We start from the raw sequence: 18,109 nt of genomic DNA, 5'->3' as shown, positions 1-18,109 counted from the left end.
AGACAGAACCAGGGTGGGGACACCAACGGGACTGGGTCTTTGGTCCTGTGCTCACGTGGACTGTCAGTTTTGGGGACAAAGAGGAATTTTGGGCGAGACCGCCAGAAACTGGCCACTGTGGCCTGCTAGTAGGGTGACTGGGGGTGTTTTGGCCTTATACACTGATGCAGACTTTGCAGGTGTCACAGTGCCCTCGATCACTGCCGACATCCAGGACACCCCCTGCTCTTTTTCCCTGGCACCGTACATTTTCCATGGCTCTTTGTTGGAAGTCTGTTAGAGGGCGTTTGCCTGCACAGGAATGCAGTGGTGTGTGGCACGCATTAACCCGGTGCAGAGACAGAGCACTTCAGCAAGTACCCTCCCAAGCAGGGTTTATCACCACCTTAAAATACGAGGCACTGGCCCTCACAGCTTCTTCTGAGACCGGGATCACTGATGGGTGAACCAAACGGGAGCTACAGCCAGAGATGACCATTAGCGGCTTCTGCCTTTGGAGCTGCAGTGATTTGCTATCAGGTTGCTGGGACCAGCTGCACTCGTAGGAGTCGTGCGAACTGCAGGGCTCAGACAACTCTGAAAAACAACACTCCTGGTCTTGAGAGCAACAGCCAGGAGCAGCAAGGACGCATCTGCAAGGACAGCTGCTCTAACCGAGCTAACCTCATACAGTAATGAGGTGGTAGAATCAGCAACAGGGCTCAGCTCCCCACATCCAGACCTGGGGTGAGGGCTAGACTCTCCTGCAGAACACGATCCGATCTGATGGGGGTGGTCCCCGAGCAGAAGCCAGGCCCAGCAGGTCCCATGTGATATCCTCTTGTCCCCTCCATGGCTCTCTGGAGGCAACTGGACAGAATAAACTTGCCCTGATGCAGCAAGGCTCCCACTGGGAGGGACAGAGGTTATCTGCATGGTTCTCCCATCAACTCGCTCATAAAAATATGCTGCTGCCCCTCTGAACTGCCAAGGTAGATGGGAAAACCTGACGTGCAGCAGAGAAGGTGGCCCGTGGAAGCTGGTGGTAACTCTCTCGTGCTTCCCTGGAGCGGGGCTGGTGTCACAGCTGCCTGGACTGGACTCCCAAAGGATGGCTGCCACCGAGTCTCTCCAAAACTAAAGAGAGGGGACTGCAACCCAACAGCAAGATTAATGCCTCTGGCTCCTGCCACGCAGCCACACGCTCCGGGACAGGAGGGGATGGATTCGCACGCCGGGTCAGCCAGGCAGGCTCCCAACCAGGGATCTCTGCCCTGCCCCTGCCTGCCAGCTCCGGGAGAGACGAGCTGCGGAGGGGCTGCCACAGCCTCTGCACAGGGACCGCTGCGAGGGGGGGCCCCGGGAGGGCAACCCTCCGGGGGTGCGGCACCCCCGGCCCAGGGCCAGGCTGAAGCCCGGGGGTGCCAGCCGTGCCCTGGGCAGCCCGGGGCGGGGAAGCCGAACGAGCGCGCTGCCCTCTCTTGGGAGGAGAGCGGCTCTGCACGGCTGCGGCCGGGGAAGGGGCTGGGTGGGAAACAGCTCGCCGAGAGCCCCGGCCCCGCACAAAAGCTGCTTTTACAGGGCTGCCGGCTCCAGCGGAGGGGGGCGAAGGGCTGGGTAACAGCTGAAGAGCTTTACCCACAAAGGGGGATTCAGGGGAGCTGCGGTGACAACTGCTCCGGGGAGCATCCCCCGCCACGGAAAACGCTGGGCTGCAGGGAGCCAGCCGAGCTAAATCCTGCCCAGCAGATCTGCCTCTGAGACGTTTTTAGCTCGGCTGGCTCCCTGCAGCCCAGGCCACTACGGTCAGCACTGCTCTCAGTCTCCCGGGTGTAACGTGCTGAAGCCGGGAGAGCTTTCTGTAGGCACAGAAAAGACCTGATTTACCACGTTGCACATTCTTAGTCTCTCCCGCAGCACATGGACTGTGCAGGCAGGAGATGTTTCGAGGTCCTCTGCTTACACAGACGCATCCTTCCCACCCAAAGCAGGAAAGTCAGCTGATGCAAGCCGAGTTTCAATACCCCTCTCTCTACTGCAGCTGTAACCCAAGCATGGGCCTACAAGATCCTGTGAAGTGAGGCGAGCAGATATGTGCTGGTTTCTAGCGGGGAAACGACCTGCTGCTGGTTTGCACGGACCTTAGCTATTTCAGATGGTACCTATTCCAGGCAGATGATTCTGTGTTCCCAGGTCCTCCAAAAACCCATTTCACCTCACATAAAGCTTGAGCAGAGACTGGTCTTCTAACTGCTCCAAACTCAGATAATTTCTGCAAGCCCCAGTCACCGATAACACTTTTTCCTTGCCAAGAAGAGCAACATCCTCTCTATGTTGATGCCAGAAATAAGGAGCTATCCCAGGAAATGTCACTGCACTCACCCTGTTCTTCAGCTTACACAGGCTCGGTGGTCACTAAGGTATCTGGCTGGCTGTAAATTGGCTTCTTCGCACCCGGCTGTGTGCTAGCCCTGATGCTGCAGCGATGCTCAGAGAGCTGGTTCAGTTCACAAGTGGCAGAAGACTGAACGCCACAAGAAGAGTTTGGCTCGCTAAGAGGTCCGAGCCAGCACAAGGGTAGGGATGGCCGTTCCTTGCTCCCACTGAAAGGAACGATTACCAAAGAGCTCTCTTGTGAGTGCTCATTTCTATACCTTCTCCCTGAGCAACCATCACTAACTCCTCTGCTGCCTAGGCCTCTGGCCTCACCCAGTGCAGCTCTTCTTCCATCATGTTAAAACTCATTTTCCAGTCTAGTCCCTGAGCTAGGGCAGGCTCTGAGTTGCTGTTGATGGGCTTCACAGTTTTGAACCAGCTGTACAATTGGCCTTGCCCTTGAAGGCAAGCTGATACAAGCTCAAAGTCCTAAGAGTGAACCAAAAGCTCATGGATACTGGCAGCCAGGCCAGTGCCGGCTGGAGCAGAACAGCTGAGAAAAGATGCAGCCTTGGGTTTAAACAAGGTAGCACTGCATCAGAAAAGCAATCCTTCTGAAATTCTCCACCAGCCCTGGTATGCCTTCCCTGCGTGCACAGCTGGGGCACAGCTGGGACACAGCTGGACCAGCTGCTGCCCCTCCCAGCAGGCTGCACAGGTGCTCGCTGCGATGGCAGGCCCCCCATTTCAGGTCCTCCTTCTGTTAAATGAGAGGACACACAACTGTTAGAGGCATCATGTACAGGTGGGAGCCGCCAGCTCTCAAACCTGAAGGGACACGGAGTGATTATTTCCTTTTGAACACATTTCAAATCAGCTCTACCTGCCTCAATTTACACTTCTCCAGAAACAGAGGAGGTGCCATCCCACAGAGGGGTCTTTACATGCCTTGAAAAAAAGGTGAGATTCTGCAAGTGTATTAGTTTAATCCCAAACCAGTCTTAAAACATGTAGCTACTTAGTGCCGTGGCTAACACACAAGTAGGAATGCAGCCCCATTCTCTTTGCGACTTGCTTTTGTGGCTTTCTAACTGCCACAAAAGCAATAGCAATAGTTATTTGCTTTTACATCAAACTGGAGGAAAAGACCAAGAACATCAGCACGAGTACAGCATAGACGATCCAACCTCTGCATTCCCACTCAGGTAACCTTGTCCTGTTGGCTCTGCGGTAGCAATTAAAGAACATCAGTATGCTGTCCTCCTTGCTGAAATGAAGCGTTAGGTTGCAATTGTCACAAAAAGGAAGATAGGTAGATAAATCAGGGGAATAAAAATAAACCAAGGCCAGATTGCAAGACCACAGAGGCACTGAAGGAGGTAGCAGCAGTACCTGCAAACAGGAAGAACAATGGAATTCTCTTAAAGCTGGGAGCATGCAAAATCGCCTCTCTTGGGAATGAAAAGCAGGAGATATGTTATAAAAGCATTTCTACAATGTCTCTACATTGCTTTCAGCCACCGCAATTCATGCCATTTTCTGGAATTGGTTCTTGTTAAATGCCAAGCACCGATGTGCCCAGAGCACCCACATGGAGAGGAGGGCTCATTTGCTAATTGTGACTGCCTGGTTGCATCGAGCTAGACAGCATCTAGCAGAGGGTATGAACAGGGTACGGGGAAGAGATCTTCTGAAGAGCAATTGGAAAGGAGAAAAAAAAATTGGTTTTATAGGTGACAGTAATCAAGAAGAGTGTTTACATCAGTGTTTGGGAAAGGAAAGACACAGGCTTATGCAGAAATTGGCAAACTCGCTGTCTCCACAAAACCATTTACTCTTCAAGGTGTTTCATTCTACAGTACATTCATATAAATATTTCAAAAGCCTCCAGGCTGCTGTCCCACACTCTGCTTCAGCTTATTTACCTATGGTTCCTGGTTTCAACAAAGCTCACTAACAAAATATACAAGTTTTTCCACTTCCCCAATCCTTGTTCCACTACACAGCCAAATTCATTAAGAGGCAGCTTCAGACACACAGGAGGTGGCTCTCTCCATGAACCCCCAGGAATGGGGGGGAAGGTCGGTCAGCTCTCTGCTTGGAGTCCAGCCCTTCCGCAGTGACTCTCTGCACTGTGTGTCTTATCTAGAAGCTAAGCTGAAAGCAGCATGCGGCACCTGGAAGGTGAAAGCCCCTCCCTGGCAAGAGGCAGCATGAGGTGGCAAGAGAGATGCAGCACAAGGCTTCTTGTAATACATTCCGGGGAGGACAGGGGAGGGGCAAAAAGCACGTGTTGCAGTCTGGTAACAAAGCTACTGACACAAACCTTCTCCCAAAGCCACCACAGCCCCAGCAGCTTCCAAAACACACCCCACCATACAGCCGTACTCATCACACGTGAGGGAGAGCTAGAGAAAGTCCCCAAAGCAGCCCCACAGCTATTACCTCAACACCATTTAGCATACTGCAGTACTTCGGGAAACAGAGGTGTACACCTGTAGGGTTTTTTCAGATCATGATATGAAGAAAAGTGACTAGCCGACAGGATAATGCAAAATAATTGACTTTATTTAAAATAAAAAGCAAAACCACAATCATCCAAACAAGACAATTAAGAGTATCCCAGCTCTGCTGGATGGGGTGATAAAAGCAGCTAATGGCAGTGGCAGGGCTTGGAGCTGACAGTGTGACTGTCAAACGAATCGGTACACTCTTTCCTTCCCCCCTTTGCAAGGGGGATGCCAAAAACCTCCCATGACAATTAGCCCACACAGGCATTTCAGATTTGATTCAGTCAACAGTCTTGCTTCCTGCCCCACGATGGCTGGGGATTCAGGGAGGAAAAGGGTCTAGGTTAATTATGAAAGAGGTTGCTGTCTTTCTTCTAAGCATTTGGAGAGGCTTAATGTAACTGAGAAGACAAACTGGAGCCAGCGTACCCGAGCTGGAAAGGGCAGGAAGGTATGTATGCCAGTGCTTCCTCAGCATCACCTGCTCCCACAGCACTTGTGCAGAGAACAGGTGCCGAGATCAGCACGCCTGTTCACATCTACAGTTCTGACGGGGTATTTATTCATTTACTCCTGAACTGTCATAGCAGACAAGCCTGTATTGGTTACCAGACTCAAAAGCACAGCCAGAGCTCACCAATCCCTTTAGCTTTCGCCAGAGCAGGCAGGACAATGACACCAATACGCACAGTACAGTCGGGAAGCCCATGGTCCAAACCCAGCACACGGCTCTCTAAGCCTGTCCCTGGGGAGCAAGGCAGCCCACAAAGCACGGCCGGGCTGGCAAAGCGCCGGCGGGGACTGAGGCAGAGCAGCGCTGCTGCTTTGGGGCTCAAGGAAACGAGGGGCCCAGCAGGTCTGGGTGCTGGACCACAGCAGCCTGCTGCATCCAGGGGCTCACAGTACACAAAAGCAGAGGGGTCGGAACAAGAGACTTGGATGCCCCAAGAAGCACAAGCCTGGAGAAGTGAGAGCACAAAACCCACTCTCCCCAGTCAGCCTCCCACAAGCACGGAGCTAGGCACAAGGGGAGCACAGTTTAGTTTTATTCCTCATTCACCTGGCCTGGAACGAGGGCTTGGGAAGCACCAGCTTCCCCCACTTCCTGTAAGGCCAGTGAAGCTGACTCCCTGATGAGAGAGAAATTATTCTATTCCTATTTAAAAAAAAAAAATCCTGATCTAGCAGGACCTCCTGTTTAGAGCAGGCCATGAAATGCCAACAGTTAAACTCTGGTGAAAACAAAAAGCCTTGTTCTGCTACAATTTATGTACCACACAGCAATTCTGGAAAGGCTGCCACAGAATACCACGTGGCCAAGAGAGCTGAACAACATCCCCAACATTTTCTGCTACAAAAAGCTAACACCACGTTAGGAAGTCTCAGGTTGCTTAAAATGTCCGGAACACTTTTTGTAGGAGGACAACTTCAAAGCATCTTACACAGTAATTATGTTTCAGCCTCACAACATCCCTGTGAGGTAGGTATTTTCCTCATCTACTGAAGCAAAGACAGAAGCTCACCAATTCGGCTGAGCAAAGAGCCTGTAAGCAGAAGAACCAGAGATCCCAGGAGTCCCAATTCCCAGGTAGCCTGAACAGATACACCTTCGTTTTGTATCACAAAGTGCCTTCTGGAGAAGTCAGTACAGCACTGCTGGTGTCAAGATGCCTGCAGTCCATTCCAAACACACCGCTTTTCTGCGAGGGATGTGAGACTAACACAGGCTTCAATCTGAAATTGTTTTATTTCACACCATGGAAGAGTTCACAGGCATGGAAGAATACTCTGCACGCTGGATCTTCCCACTGTGCTTCTGGTGGCAGAGGTGTAGCTTTCCTGGCACAGCGATCAGGCTTTCACGCACATGTAAGATCTTAAGACCGTAAAATTGAACCGTACATGCTAAATGCAATTGCAAGCTACAGCATAAGCCACCTTACTGACATACTGTCAAACCACCAAAGAGGGCAGCGGACAGTTCTCTAAGGGCTCCTCTCACAGTGACAGAGCTGAGACTTCTGAACCTTCGCCCCTCCAGGTCCTCACGTTCTTCCAGAAGGCAGCAGCTGCAGCCTGCTCTGTCTGAGAAGACATACAGGCTGTTCAATCAGGCAGGAAAAAAGGCAACCTTGGCGAGAAATGCCAGGAGTTCTCAAAGAACTTCTCAAAGTACTTCTCAAAGTTGGGGTTTTTTTTTGTTTGTTTGTTTTTAAATTAAGTAATCTTGTGGAAGAATCTGCAGCACTCTACACAGCAAGCGTGCTCACTTACGCCTGGCTATCACAGGAAATTCAGGAGTCTGGACAGCTAAAGAATGTACCAAAAAACGTTCCCTCTCCATTTTTCCACCACCATGCTGCTCCTGCACAAAGTGACTGGCACAGAAGATTCAGAAACAGAGATCCTGACAAAGGTATTTAGGATTCCCTTGTACAATAGGATATTGCCTGGTCTCCAAGAAGAGAGAGAGTGTTTAAAGAAGAGGAGACAATTTAAAAAAAGAAGATCAGAAAACCCAGACAAGCAATGTTCTGCGTTCCATCAAACCCAACATGTATAAGAAAGTCACAGTTAAGGCTGCCAATCCGCTTTTCAATTCTGCTACCAGTGCCTGGGCATTATTGCATGTTTACTACACGCACACCACTTCTGCTTTTGAGTTTCCTCTCCCAAACAAGAATGGCTGAAGTGAGGTCTAATACCCATGTCCTAGGTCTCAGGAGAGTACCCAAGGAAGCACCCCGACCCAGCTAGCTTCTGGCTGTGCTGTTCAGATAGAGAAGGAGGATCATTTCCTTGCAGCACACCTTCAGCCAGACAGACCTCTTCGCTGACATCACCAGCACAAGCCCCTGCTAAAAAAACCAGCAGCTCCAACAGATCCCTTGGGGATGAGAGCTTTACCCGCCATAATACAAATGCATCTACACAGACTTAAGCAACACATTGCATTTTTAAAAAGCATAAAACAACAATATGTCCCCCTCCCAGTCCTTTAAAATTGGCACTGCAAGTTCTGGAAACGTCTGAACCCATAACCTCAAAGAAAAGCCATTTAGGTATGTGAGCTGCACTGGCCTGAACGAGCCCATGGCCCTATCACTGCTTGGTATTTAAAGCCCAGCAACTGTTGTTAGAATATCAGAGTCAGACTTGGTCAGTCGTTGCCTAGTGCTAGACATCATGCCTGCACCTAAAGGATTGTAATTACTGGCAAATGCTGACTTTTTCCCCATGTTTTTTGCTGTGCAAGAAACTCTAGGATTCTTCTGCTCCATCGAGCTTCCAATCGCAAGGTGCTAGTGCATCTTTGTTACCAGTCATCGTAACGGACACAGAGCAAAAGTAAATGGACTGTTGCTGGTTAAGGTGCTGCACCTTAGATGTATGCATGTAGATTAAGACCATGAAAGACACTTCAGGTTGGTGGTCACCTCCGCTGAAGTTGCTTCAGTGTTTGGAGCAATCATACCACCTTCCCCTCCTGAAATTCTGGTGCAAGATCCGCCGGACGTTCAGATAGGCCAAAAGGGCTGGTGTTCCTTTCCTCAAGTGTACAGGACAACATGTAAACATATGACAGTGTCAAAGCAAGGCAGGTTTTTACATTTACCTGCTCATTTTAAAAAGAGTTCTTTAAAAACTGACCGTCGTCTTCCTTGCCAGTTACGTGAACCATTAAATACTTGGCATGTCCTTACCCAACACTGGGTTATTAGTGCACTCACTTGGGGCGCAGAGGGGACAAAGCATTGCACAATAATGTAGAGTCGGGGCATTCCCCTAGGAGTTATTAAGGAGCCAACCTTCGACAGCACATAATGAAGATGGATGTCTGGATCAAGGAAGAATGACAAAAACTTAAGGACTGTGAGAAATAGAAGCAGAAGGGGGTAGAACAGAGCTGGCTGGCTGCTAACGGAGCTTCGATCGGCAGCTGCCTCTAGGTGGGTGTCGTTATCTCTCAGGGGTAGCTGCGGCCTCCACAAGATTCCCTAATCCTGCCAAAAAAAAAAGTACAGCTGCCTGTCAACAACTATAGCATTTCCTCTCTTATCAGGGCAAAAGATCACAGCATGCAGGTTAATTGTATGCTTATTCTTCCTACAGAATTGTGCAAGCTAGATAATATTTTATATTTGGAACTGTTTTATCAACTAATCCATCACACAGCTGGAGCAGAAAGCCCACCCACCCTCACAGAGAGAAACAGTCAACATACCGGAGGAAGAACAGTGAAACCTGGGAAGCAAGTCTTCTAGGCAATGCGCTAATTTTTAATATTTAAGGTATTCATTTCAAAATTTGAAGTGCAAACAACGTAAAAATGCACGGGATTTTCAGAAGAACAGATCTGCATGTGTGCTCTGCATTTTTACAGCTTTTTTGCTTTTTTTTTAAAAAAACAGGGTCTGCATTAAGATTCGTTATCTCCTGCTGCTCATTCCCTGCCTGAAGCCACACCGACTGCTAACATGGGATTTGACAATGTCATAACAAATTGTTAAAACCTCCAGGGCAAAATAAGCAGTCAGTACAGTTCTCTCCCAACTGTTTAATGATGCTCTGTACTTGTAATTCAATTGTATCGTTATGAGCAACTCCTGAAAACAAGAGAGCAATATATCACAGCAAGATAACTGCCAACATGTACAGGAGCAAACAGGTCTTTAGGCAATACCCTACACTGGGAGTTCAGGCACGATGCTGGGAATCTGGACTTCCTCAGGTAAATTACTATTGCACACCTTCTTTAGCAGGCCACACAGTAAGTCACCACAGCACTTGCATCCATGCCAAACCTGGAGTATCCAACAGCTCAGCAACTAGACAGCACCCTAATGCAGGCAGGCAGCTAATACAGCAGCATCGGTTAACCAAACTGCAAGGAGTTTGCTTAAGAATTTTGGCAAGCCTCTGCTACGAGAGAAAAATGCTTCATTTACCAAAGAATTTCTAAGTTCCTCCCTGCAGTATACTCCCAGATTCCCAGTATTTCACTGTTTTCATCCTGGCAAGTCCAGAGAACTTCCTTCCTTGGCAACTTTACCCTAAGTAATATCAATTCGTGCTTCTGCAATATTAATGTTCCCTCCCTCCACACTGACTAGAAACTTGTTCTTTTTTTTTTTTTTTTTTTGAATAGGTAAACACAGACATTCAGAATTTGGGATGAATTTTGCCTTTAACCGATAAAACAGTGGGCCAAATGGAAGTAATCCAGGCAAAAATAAGAGAAACTGTACAACTACTTGAAGGCTTTCTGTTTGGACAACAGTCATCAAAACCCGAGTCTTGCCTGATCATTCCTCATCTTTAACCATTTACTATTCATTTGCACTCTCTGAAGAGCACAGTTAAAATATCCCACCTCTCCCATAAAAAAACCCAAACCAAACCAACTTTCTCAAAAGACAACTAGGAAAAATAATAAAACTGTTTATTAAATAAAATAAAAAACCTCTTATTTTTTAAAAAAATATGAAGAATCTTAGTTTTCAGTTTGGAGCAATTAAAATAATTTATGGAGGGAAGATATCACCACTGGCCAACAGCTTCACATTCTTGTAAGGGACCCCTCGCTCTCCATCCCTCTGTCCTGAAGAATCACCCTATTTTAACTCTGCCAGCTCTGCCTTGTATTGCCTTTTGCTTGTTTAAAAACAACAGTTGCCATCGGGTCACCTGGAGGAGCTGCGCTCTTTGCTCACACAGTCGTCCTGGGAAGTTGTATCACCGTTACCCATCATGCTGCATGTTCTCCTCTTTTTCCTCCGGTGCATCATCCCCTCTGTCTCAGAGCCAGAGTCACACTGAAGTATGAAGAGAGGAAACCAGAATTCAGAGAAGCCTAGTAAACTGTACTGTGGAATTCACCGTAAGAGCTACCTCAGCAACCCTGAATCAGTATTAAAAAAACATGCTATTTTAGATTAGACACGTGAAATAAATTTTAAATTAAGCTTTAAAAACCAGGAACAGGTATGGTCTTAGATTTCATCACTGACTAACCTGGCTTGGGGCAAGACAATTGATGCATTCATTTTGGCTCCTAGAAGGACCTAATTTTCCGAGAGCAGACTCAGTGCCTTCTGAAGCACTTAGGTGCCTAGAAAAGTGCCCTGTCATAACTGACAGTCTCCATTTTGGATCTTGTTCCCCCTCCCCATTTTTAAAACATTCATTTTGCAGCCATCTTACACAAGCATGGCTTAGCTAAATGAGTGACAGATTTATATATAATCTAAACATAGATCAAACAAACCAAATTCATTTAGCAATACAAAGAGAGGCTGCAACAAACAGAAACGGCTAAAACCACAGGCTCCCCCACCATGTAGATTTCTTTAGTTGCTTTCGAATATTAGGATGAGGACACATGATCAGGTATGGAAAAAACCAATATAATTGCAAGATATGGATCACCTACTGTAGTAAAAAGCATTACCTCTGAATCAGAGTCTGAGGAGCTGGAGCTTGAGGAACTGGAAGAATCGCTAGAACTATCGGACGCTATACCAGTAGATTCCTGCAGGTCAACTGAATCAGCCAAGGCTGCCAAGTCAGGATGTTCCTGCTTTAGGATCCTAAATATAGTTGAAATTTCAGGGTTAGCCTTTGAACAGTAACACTGCATGTAAATGATCAGGGTATTTTGGGTTCTGTTTTAAATAGAGAATATGAAAAGCAAGCTACTAAACTTCTTACCTGTACCATTTCCGTGACAATTTGGGTCTCCCTCTCACTGTCTTGTGCCACACCACAGGGAAGTTGGTACAGCTGGCAAAGTTTTGCGTGATGGCAATAGTTGTGTCAAGATTGAGAACTACATGCCACCAGCCACCTATAAATACAACACCAATGACCATTTCTGGCTACGTAGCAGAAAGCAACTTCAAGAACAGCCGTGAACACTTCTTCCATAGTATAAGTGGAAACTGGACCTTATCTCCCAAACCCAGGTGAGTTTGCCACCATGTCATCTTTCCTCAGTCTTATTTCAGATTTACAGATTCTTGTCCCAGAAGGCTGCTCAACGCTCTGACCAAGTTATCCAGCTCACGAACAGTACTGAAGATCTGACTTGCAGCAATGCGCTGGCTACCACCGGCTGATTTAATAGCAAGAGCCATTGTAGCCCAGACCACACAGAGACCCTCTCTGTTAAGCTGGAGAGCACTTTCCATGCTGATTTAGTAAGGTTCTTATGACTACAGACTAACCTTTCATTTAAAAATAGATGCAAAATTGTTTCCCCACACAGGATAAAAATAGACAGTGGTGTTCTTACAACCCACTTATAACCTCATAAAAAGACTAAGGAAACAGTTTAATGGAACCCGACAGCTACAAAATCTTAACAGAAGGTACACTGAGGAGTCACTAATAAGTGCCAAGACAATCACAAGGCACTCGTCAAACATGAAGTCAGCTGTATGTTAGAGACAAGCAATGCGGATAGAAGCTATGGGCCACACTGCACAAAAATCACGCAAAATTTAGATGTTAGAATTTGTCACTGAACTCACCCACTTTATCCACTAGCCACCTCATCTCCCAGTTATAACAGGCACACAATGTGCAGCCACTCAAAGAGAATGGCATCCTTATCAGATCTTTCTTTAGCTTTTGATTTCAAATGCAAGTTGAAGCATAACCATGGAGAGGTGGGTGGAAAGTGTCAGTGCCTTTAAGTAGTTCTTTTCCCACAGCTAATTAAAATTCATATGCAGTCAGACGACCCAGGCTGCAAAATTCAGTCATGAATTTGCTACGCTGTATATAAACTCAAACATTTTTGTCTAAGAAGTTACTAGTACTCAAACACCTCTATTATTTTACGCCTTGATGGTTTCCTATTACTGCAATTTAGTTCAGGATCACACTCCTGTGATGCTGCAACTGAGGTCCCATTTGTTTTGTCATCTGTACCACACGCAATCCAATGCTACAGGTCACATATGTTTCAGGACATTCAGAAAATAACTGAACAGTCTCAAAGAGCGCCTTGCAATATATATCCCTTTTGAAACAGCTCAGAATAGTTTCTTTTGTAAGAGATGGTCCATATAAGAAAGCTGAAATAGTCTCTTTGTCAGTACTACACACGAACGTTAAAAATATGCTTTTCTCTCCCAGAATTCCTTACTGGAGAGATTCGTACATACCTGGCACAAAGACTGTCTCGCCTGGTTTCTGTAAGATTTCCAGGGGTTTGAATTCAGCGGGCCAGGTGGGGAGCTGCGTCCTAGGATAGATGACATTGAACCAAGTGATAGCCTCATCCTGCTGGTTCCCTCCCTCTTCTCGTGTCACTTTGATCAGCTCTCTGGGAGTGCTGGTAGGGAACAGGCACCAACGCTTATGTCCCTGGACTAAGGCATTCCACGCACTAGTTCCCAAGGGATCGATGTGAATTCCTGTTCCAGAACGAGGTGGGCCCATCACAAACCATCTGCATGGGAGGAAAAAAATCCTTTAGCCATAGAGCCAGCAAGTAGCTACCTTCTCTTTTCTTCATATTAGACAGAAAATTACAGCTGTTAATTTCACATACAGTTAGAAATCAAGGTAGTTACAGTTCCTTAATTTATCTTCTTACACTACAGCAAAAGATACGACTTGGGTTTAACCTAGAAACCAACATGAATTGGGACAGGAAATTACTCCGGGACAAGAAAGTGAAGACAGCTTTTTAAAACAAATACAGCTATGGAGTATAAACAGTTCTTCCATAAAATATAGACTTATTTCAAGGTTTATGAATGTCATTAAGTCGTAACAGCCTGCATTATGATTCTTACTATGCAGGGGAACTCTCCTAATCCTATGTTTTTCTAAAATTCACTACTGAAACGGATCCAGAACTGTGGAACAATGAGGAACAAACAAAAGGCAATATATGTAAGGAACAGAGCAAAGTTATGCAACCCTGGCCTCCCTCTATGCCCTCTGTTCATTTACAACAGGCTTTTCATTCTAACATTTAACTAGTTGGTGCTTAATCTCCAGTGACTGTTCAGGATTTGGTGTGCATATTCTCATTCCCCATTTGCAAGGTTTATTTCTCCCTATGGAGAACTTTATGTGCTACACATGTTTAACAGCAACATCACCTTCAATTGCTCATTTCCCCTGTAAAAGAACAGTAAGATCTACCATACCAGATAAAGCAGTGTAAGGGAGGTGACTTAATATCAGGTGTCAAGAGGAAAAAAAATGGCAGCAATTGTTTACTGGGCAGCAGAGAGGGTAGAAACTAAAGCACCAGCAAGACCCCTCCATTGCGTGGCTGACAGGCAGGCAATACCCAGCAGGAGGAGTTCAAAGGTTCAGAAAATATCAGAAGTCAGCAAGCTCTCCATCTCCCCTTTCCAATGCAGGTGTAAATTAAGCTGGCTTCCAAGTATCACTTGTTAGCACCAATTGTAGGACTGCAAGTTTGGTTATCAAGCTGTGCTCTTCCTACTTCACAAAGGAGCAATAAAAAAAACATAAATAGGCAGGTGTTTGTCACTTCTTCTGTCAATTCAGTCTTTAGATTCATACTAGCCTTGGAAAGCTAACTAAACCACAAGCAGAACAGTCAAAGCTTTTACTAAGAAGTCAGAAGAAATTAAACACATAAAGATCTGTCTGGTACACAGACAGATGCACTGTTCAGTGCCAGTTTTCTGCTGTATCCTGAATCTACGCATGCGGAAGATTTAAAAATCCTTATTTAGCAACACTATCATTTACCAGCATCTTCCTCCAGGCATTTAATTTACAATGAACATAACCCAGTTTGCCACAAGACATCAAATTTACCATTAAACTTCACATCCTGTAACTTCAATTTAAAAGCAAAAAACCCACATCCCACCCTCCCCAAACTAAAATAGCTGCTTCAGTAAATGGCTTCCAAAAATTACTGCCTTTATTTTAAAGAGGAACAACTCCAATAAAGGTGCTCTAAACAGCACGAGTTCTTACTTTAAGATCTATACACTATCACACACCTCTCAATCCAGAGATCAATCTGTACAGTGCCTGTCCTGATCATACGATTAGAAAGCACCACTTCCTGTTGGATTTTCAATTATGCTCCTGAACTACTGGATACTCTTCATCCATTTCTGTACCTAGATGAAACCCCTAACTCCAGGAGGCATCAGTGTGCTCTCTTGCATCACTCATCTCTCAAAAAATGGTAACAGCCTCAAACAAACCCATATTTTCCAGAACAAAGTACAAGGATTGTGAACACCAAGATCACAAGCAAGGAGCTCAGCATGCGCCTGTAGGTGGAGAGGGTGTGGGAGAAAGAGATATCTATGTAATTGAGTCACAACCAGATTATCTAGTTTACCTATAACTTGGATAAATGATTCCTAGTTCTGTAAGTGTATTCAGTTTCTAATAGAGACTACACCTGGTGTGCTTTTGCATTTGATCACAGCATTGTATGTTCTTCTTAGAAGTGAATTATAAAAAGGGTCTGTTACAACACTGTAAAAACAGCTACTTCAGTGATCTTGAATAGAACTGGCTTCATGCTTCACTCCTGCAAAAGCACAACTGGACTACAGACACGTGAAAGATTGTAAAGAGAAGAGAAGAGTACCATTGTTCATTCCTTGTTCTACTTTATTTTAAAAAAATGAAACAATTAAAGATCCACATCACAGCCTCATGTCACTCAAAGGGCAAGGCATTCTCTAGCAATTATAATGTGGCTGTAAAGACTTTAATTATTTGGGAGTGTTCAGCTTATGCTCATACTGCTATGATGCATTATATTAACATAGATAGAAATCCCTTTTGTATCTAACAGCCCAAATACAAGGTTGTTGCATTTGATTTCAGGAATGAAGTGTCATTTCAATCCTTTTTCAATCAGATGCGAAACAACAGTTGAAAAGACTACACAGATGTTAAATATTGTTCCCTCTTAAAATCATCTGAAAGGGAGCTAAGAGCTAGTCTCCACACTTCATACTAATCTAGCTTAAGAACTTTACCTTAAAAGGACTGACTCGTAATTAAACAAAATCCCACTATGTACATAAGCCACTGGTGCAAAACCCAGGAGCTAGTCCTGAGGTATTTAAAATTTGAAAGCCAGAAGGCACACATAGCACAAAATTAATCTTCATAACTTTCAGTAATTATGTAATTTTTTTTAATCTAAGTAGTGAGGTAAACTGACTTAAAAAAAAGAAAAGCCATAAACTTGTAGCAACACTGGTGGCAGAACCAGAAATTGTGACACACAAATCTGCCCTTCCCTCCTCCTGGGTTACAGATGTATGCTCATTTCAAAACAGCAGATGTAAAGCTATCACTTTGTTTTGTACAAAACAATCAGACCTATTTAGGAGTAGCTAATGAGATGGAAAATACCTACTTTTATCTTGCTGTCACTGTACTGTACCTGTAAGGTGGCCTTCGTTTCTCCCCTGCATACTGAAACAGATCATCAGTGAAGAATTTGGGTACTTTGTAGTCCTCCAGGAGTTTCCTGCGCTTGGGGTGCTCTCCATAACTGCTGTCAAAGATGTAGAGCGGGCTGTCATCACGTGTGGTTTCCATATACTCTATGTAGTATTTCATCTTCATCTTCACAGAATAACCGTCATTGTCCTCCCCACATTTGAACTTCTGGTTCCTATACTTGCGTTTCAGTCGTTCCAGAGTCCACTTCTCTTGGGCAGACCAGCCCACCTGAGCATTCAGCAAGACTACAGGCTTGTAAGGTTTTTCGTAACGCTCAACAAATTCCTCCACCGTTAACTGGAGTGCATCTGCCCTCTCCACATTATCCTGTGCAACCAAGAGAGGAATACAGAACAGATATTAGGACAGACTAACGTCCTAGAACCCAGCTTTCTAAGTCAGTGTGGAAGAGCTTCACACTCATACTTTGTTTCACACACCACGAGGGTATCAAGCTGCCTACGTGTTATTTTAAGCTCCCCGAGGCCGCAGTCCTGTTTCTCATGCCCCGCTCCTTGCGCCCATCAGTAACAACCAGCAGGCCGAAGCCGTTTGGCAGCCCTCCCCAGCGAGGTAACTCCCCAGGCGGAGGCCACCCCTGCCCTTTCGGCTGACACATCCCCTGCTGCCTTTCAGCCCCTCGCCACCTCCGGGGCCCCGGGGAAGGCGCCTGGGAACGACACGGGCGCTCAGGCCCCGAGGGTGCCCATCCCACCCCGACGGGGCCCTGACCTCCCCGCACCCCTCGCCACGTGGAGGGGCGGAAAATCGCGGGTGCTGCCTGACCTCCCCGCCCTGGCGCCCCCAGGGAGCCCCGCCAGCTCCGAGGCAACCCCGGCCTCGAGAAAGCGCCCTTTCCCCGTTCCCAGCACACCTCCCCCCCGCCCCCGATTCCCCTCAGGCCTCCCTAACCCCCTGAGGACCCCCTCACTCCGGTCCCCCCGCTTCCCCTCAGGGCCTTCCCGTTCCCCTCAGGCTCCCATTCCGTTCCCCGCGGGCGAGGCGGGGGCGGCGCGGCCGGGGCGCACCTTGCAGGCGGCGGGGCTGAGGGGGAAGGTCTCGCAGTAGTTGTGGCGGGTCCAGTCCAGCGAGTCCTTCAGCTCGGGCCGGGCGCTGCGCTTCGCCTCACGGATCCGCTTCTTGCTCTTATGATTCATGGCGGCGGTGTTAGCGGCGGCGCTGGGGGCTGTCACCATCCGCCGCCGCTGCCCTCGACGTGCCCCAGGCCCCGCTCCGCGCCCGGCCCGGCCCCGGCCCCGGCCCGTCTCGCCGCGGCCCGGCCGCCGCACCTTCGAGAAATTTCACCCCCTTGCCGCCGCTGTCGGCGCGGCCCCGCCCCCGCCGCCCTCCCATTGGCTCGCTGCCCCGACGTCTTCCTCCACGCCTCGCCCGCCCTCCGGCGCTGATTGGCCGAGGCGAGGAAGGGGCGCGGCCGGGTCGCCATGTTGGGAAGGAGGGTGTCGCGGGCGACAGGAAGGGAGCACGGGCGTCGGGCGCCCTTGGCCGCGCTGCCCCGCGCCCGCTCGCCGGCGAGGTCGCCCCGGGAGCCCCGCGCCGCCTCTCCCTTTCCCTCGGCGGCTCCGCACTCCGCGGCCGCTGCTTCCGTGACAGCGGCGAGCCGGCCGCGTGTCACCCGGTTCGTGCGGCACTGCGCGGTGCTCCTCACGGCACCGGCCCGCGGGGGCGAGCCCGTCCAGCCCCTCCGGGCCAACGGTGCGGGCGGGAGCTGCCCGCTTTGACCGCGGCACTCGGGGGAGGCAGCG

At 47.8% G+C, this 18,109-nt stretch overlaps 1 protein-coding gene across 1 annotated transcript; it reads right to left on the bottom strand.

The window, feature by feature from the left end:
• Window positions 1-8,798: 8,798 nt before the first annotated feature.
• On the bottom strand, window positions 8,799-17,542 carry JMJD6 (jumonji domain containing 6, arginine demethylase and lysine hydroxylase). Its single transcript, XM_075719758.1, has 7 exons — window positions 17,375-17,542; window positions 16,285-16,673; window positions 13,037-13,323; window positions 11,577-11,712; window positions 11,317-11,455; window positions 10,554-10,681; window positions 8,799-8,869 (listed from the first exon to the last, which is right to left on the bottom strand). The coding sequence occupies exons 1-7, from the start codon at window positions 17,540-17,542 to the stop codon at window positions 8,833-8,835; spliced, it is 1,284 nt and encodes a 427-aa protein (XP_075575873.1). The 3' UTR covers window positions 8,799-8,832.
• Between the last annotated feature and the right edge of the window lie 567 nt (window positions 17,543-18,109).

Source organism: Pelecanus crispus, chromosome 12 (assembly GCF_030463565.1).
Source record: "Pelecanus crispus isolate bPelCri1 chromosome 12, bPelCri1.pri, whole genome shotgun sequence".
Lineage (NCBI taxonomy): Eukaryota > Metazoa > Chordata > Aves > Pelecaniformes > Pelecanidae > Pelecanus > Pelecanus crispus.
The sequence above is the reverse complement of the archived record's forward strand: the minus strand, read 5'-3'. Positions and strand labels throughout refer to the sequence as shown.

What these genes read in the sequence shown, in the direction of transcription:
- JMJD6 (XM_075719758.1), bottom strand. Translation starts at nt 17,542, where the DNA reads ATGGTGACAGCCCCCAGCGCCGCCGCTAACACCGCCGCCATGAATCAT. An exon ending in TCAGCCCCGCCGCCTGCAAG is followed by an intron (nt 16,674 to 17,374) that starts GTGCGCCCCGGC and finishes TTGGTTGCACAG; the next exon opens with GATAATGTGGAGAGGGCAGA. An exon ending in AAAGAGCGCAGCTCCTCCAG is followed by an intron (nt 8,870 to 10,553) that starts GTGACCCGATGG and finishes TTTTTTTGGCAG; the next exon opens with GATTAGGGAATCTTGTGGAG.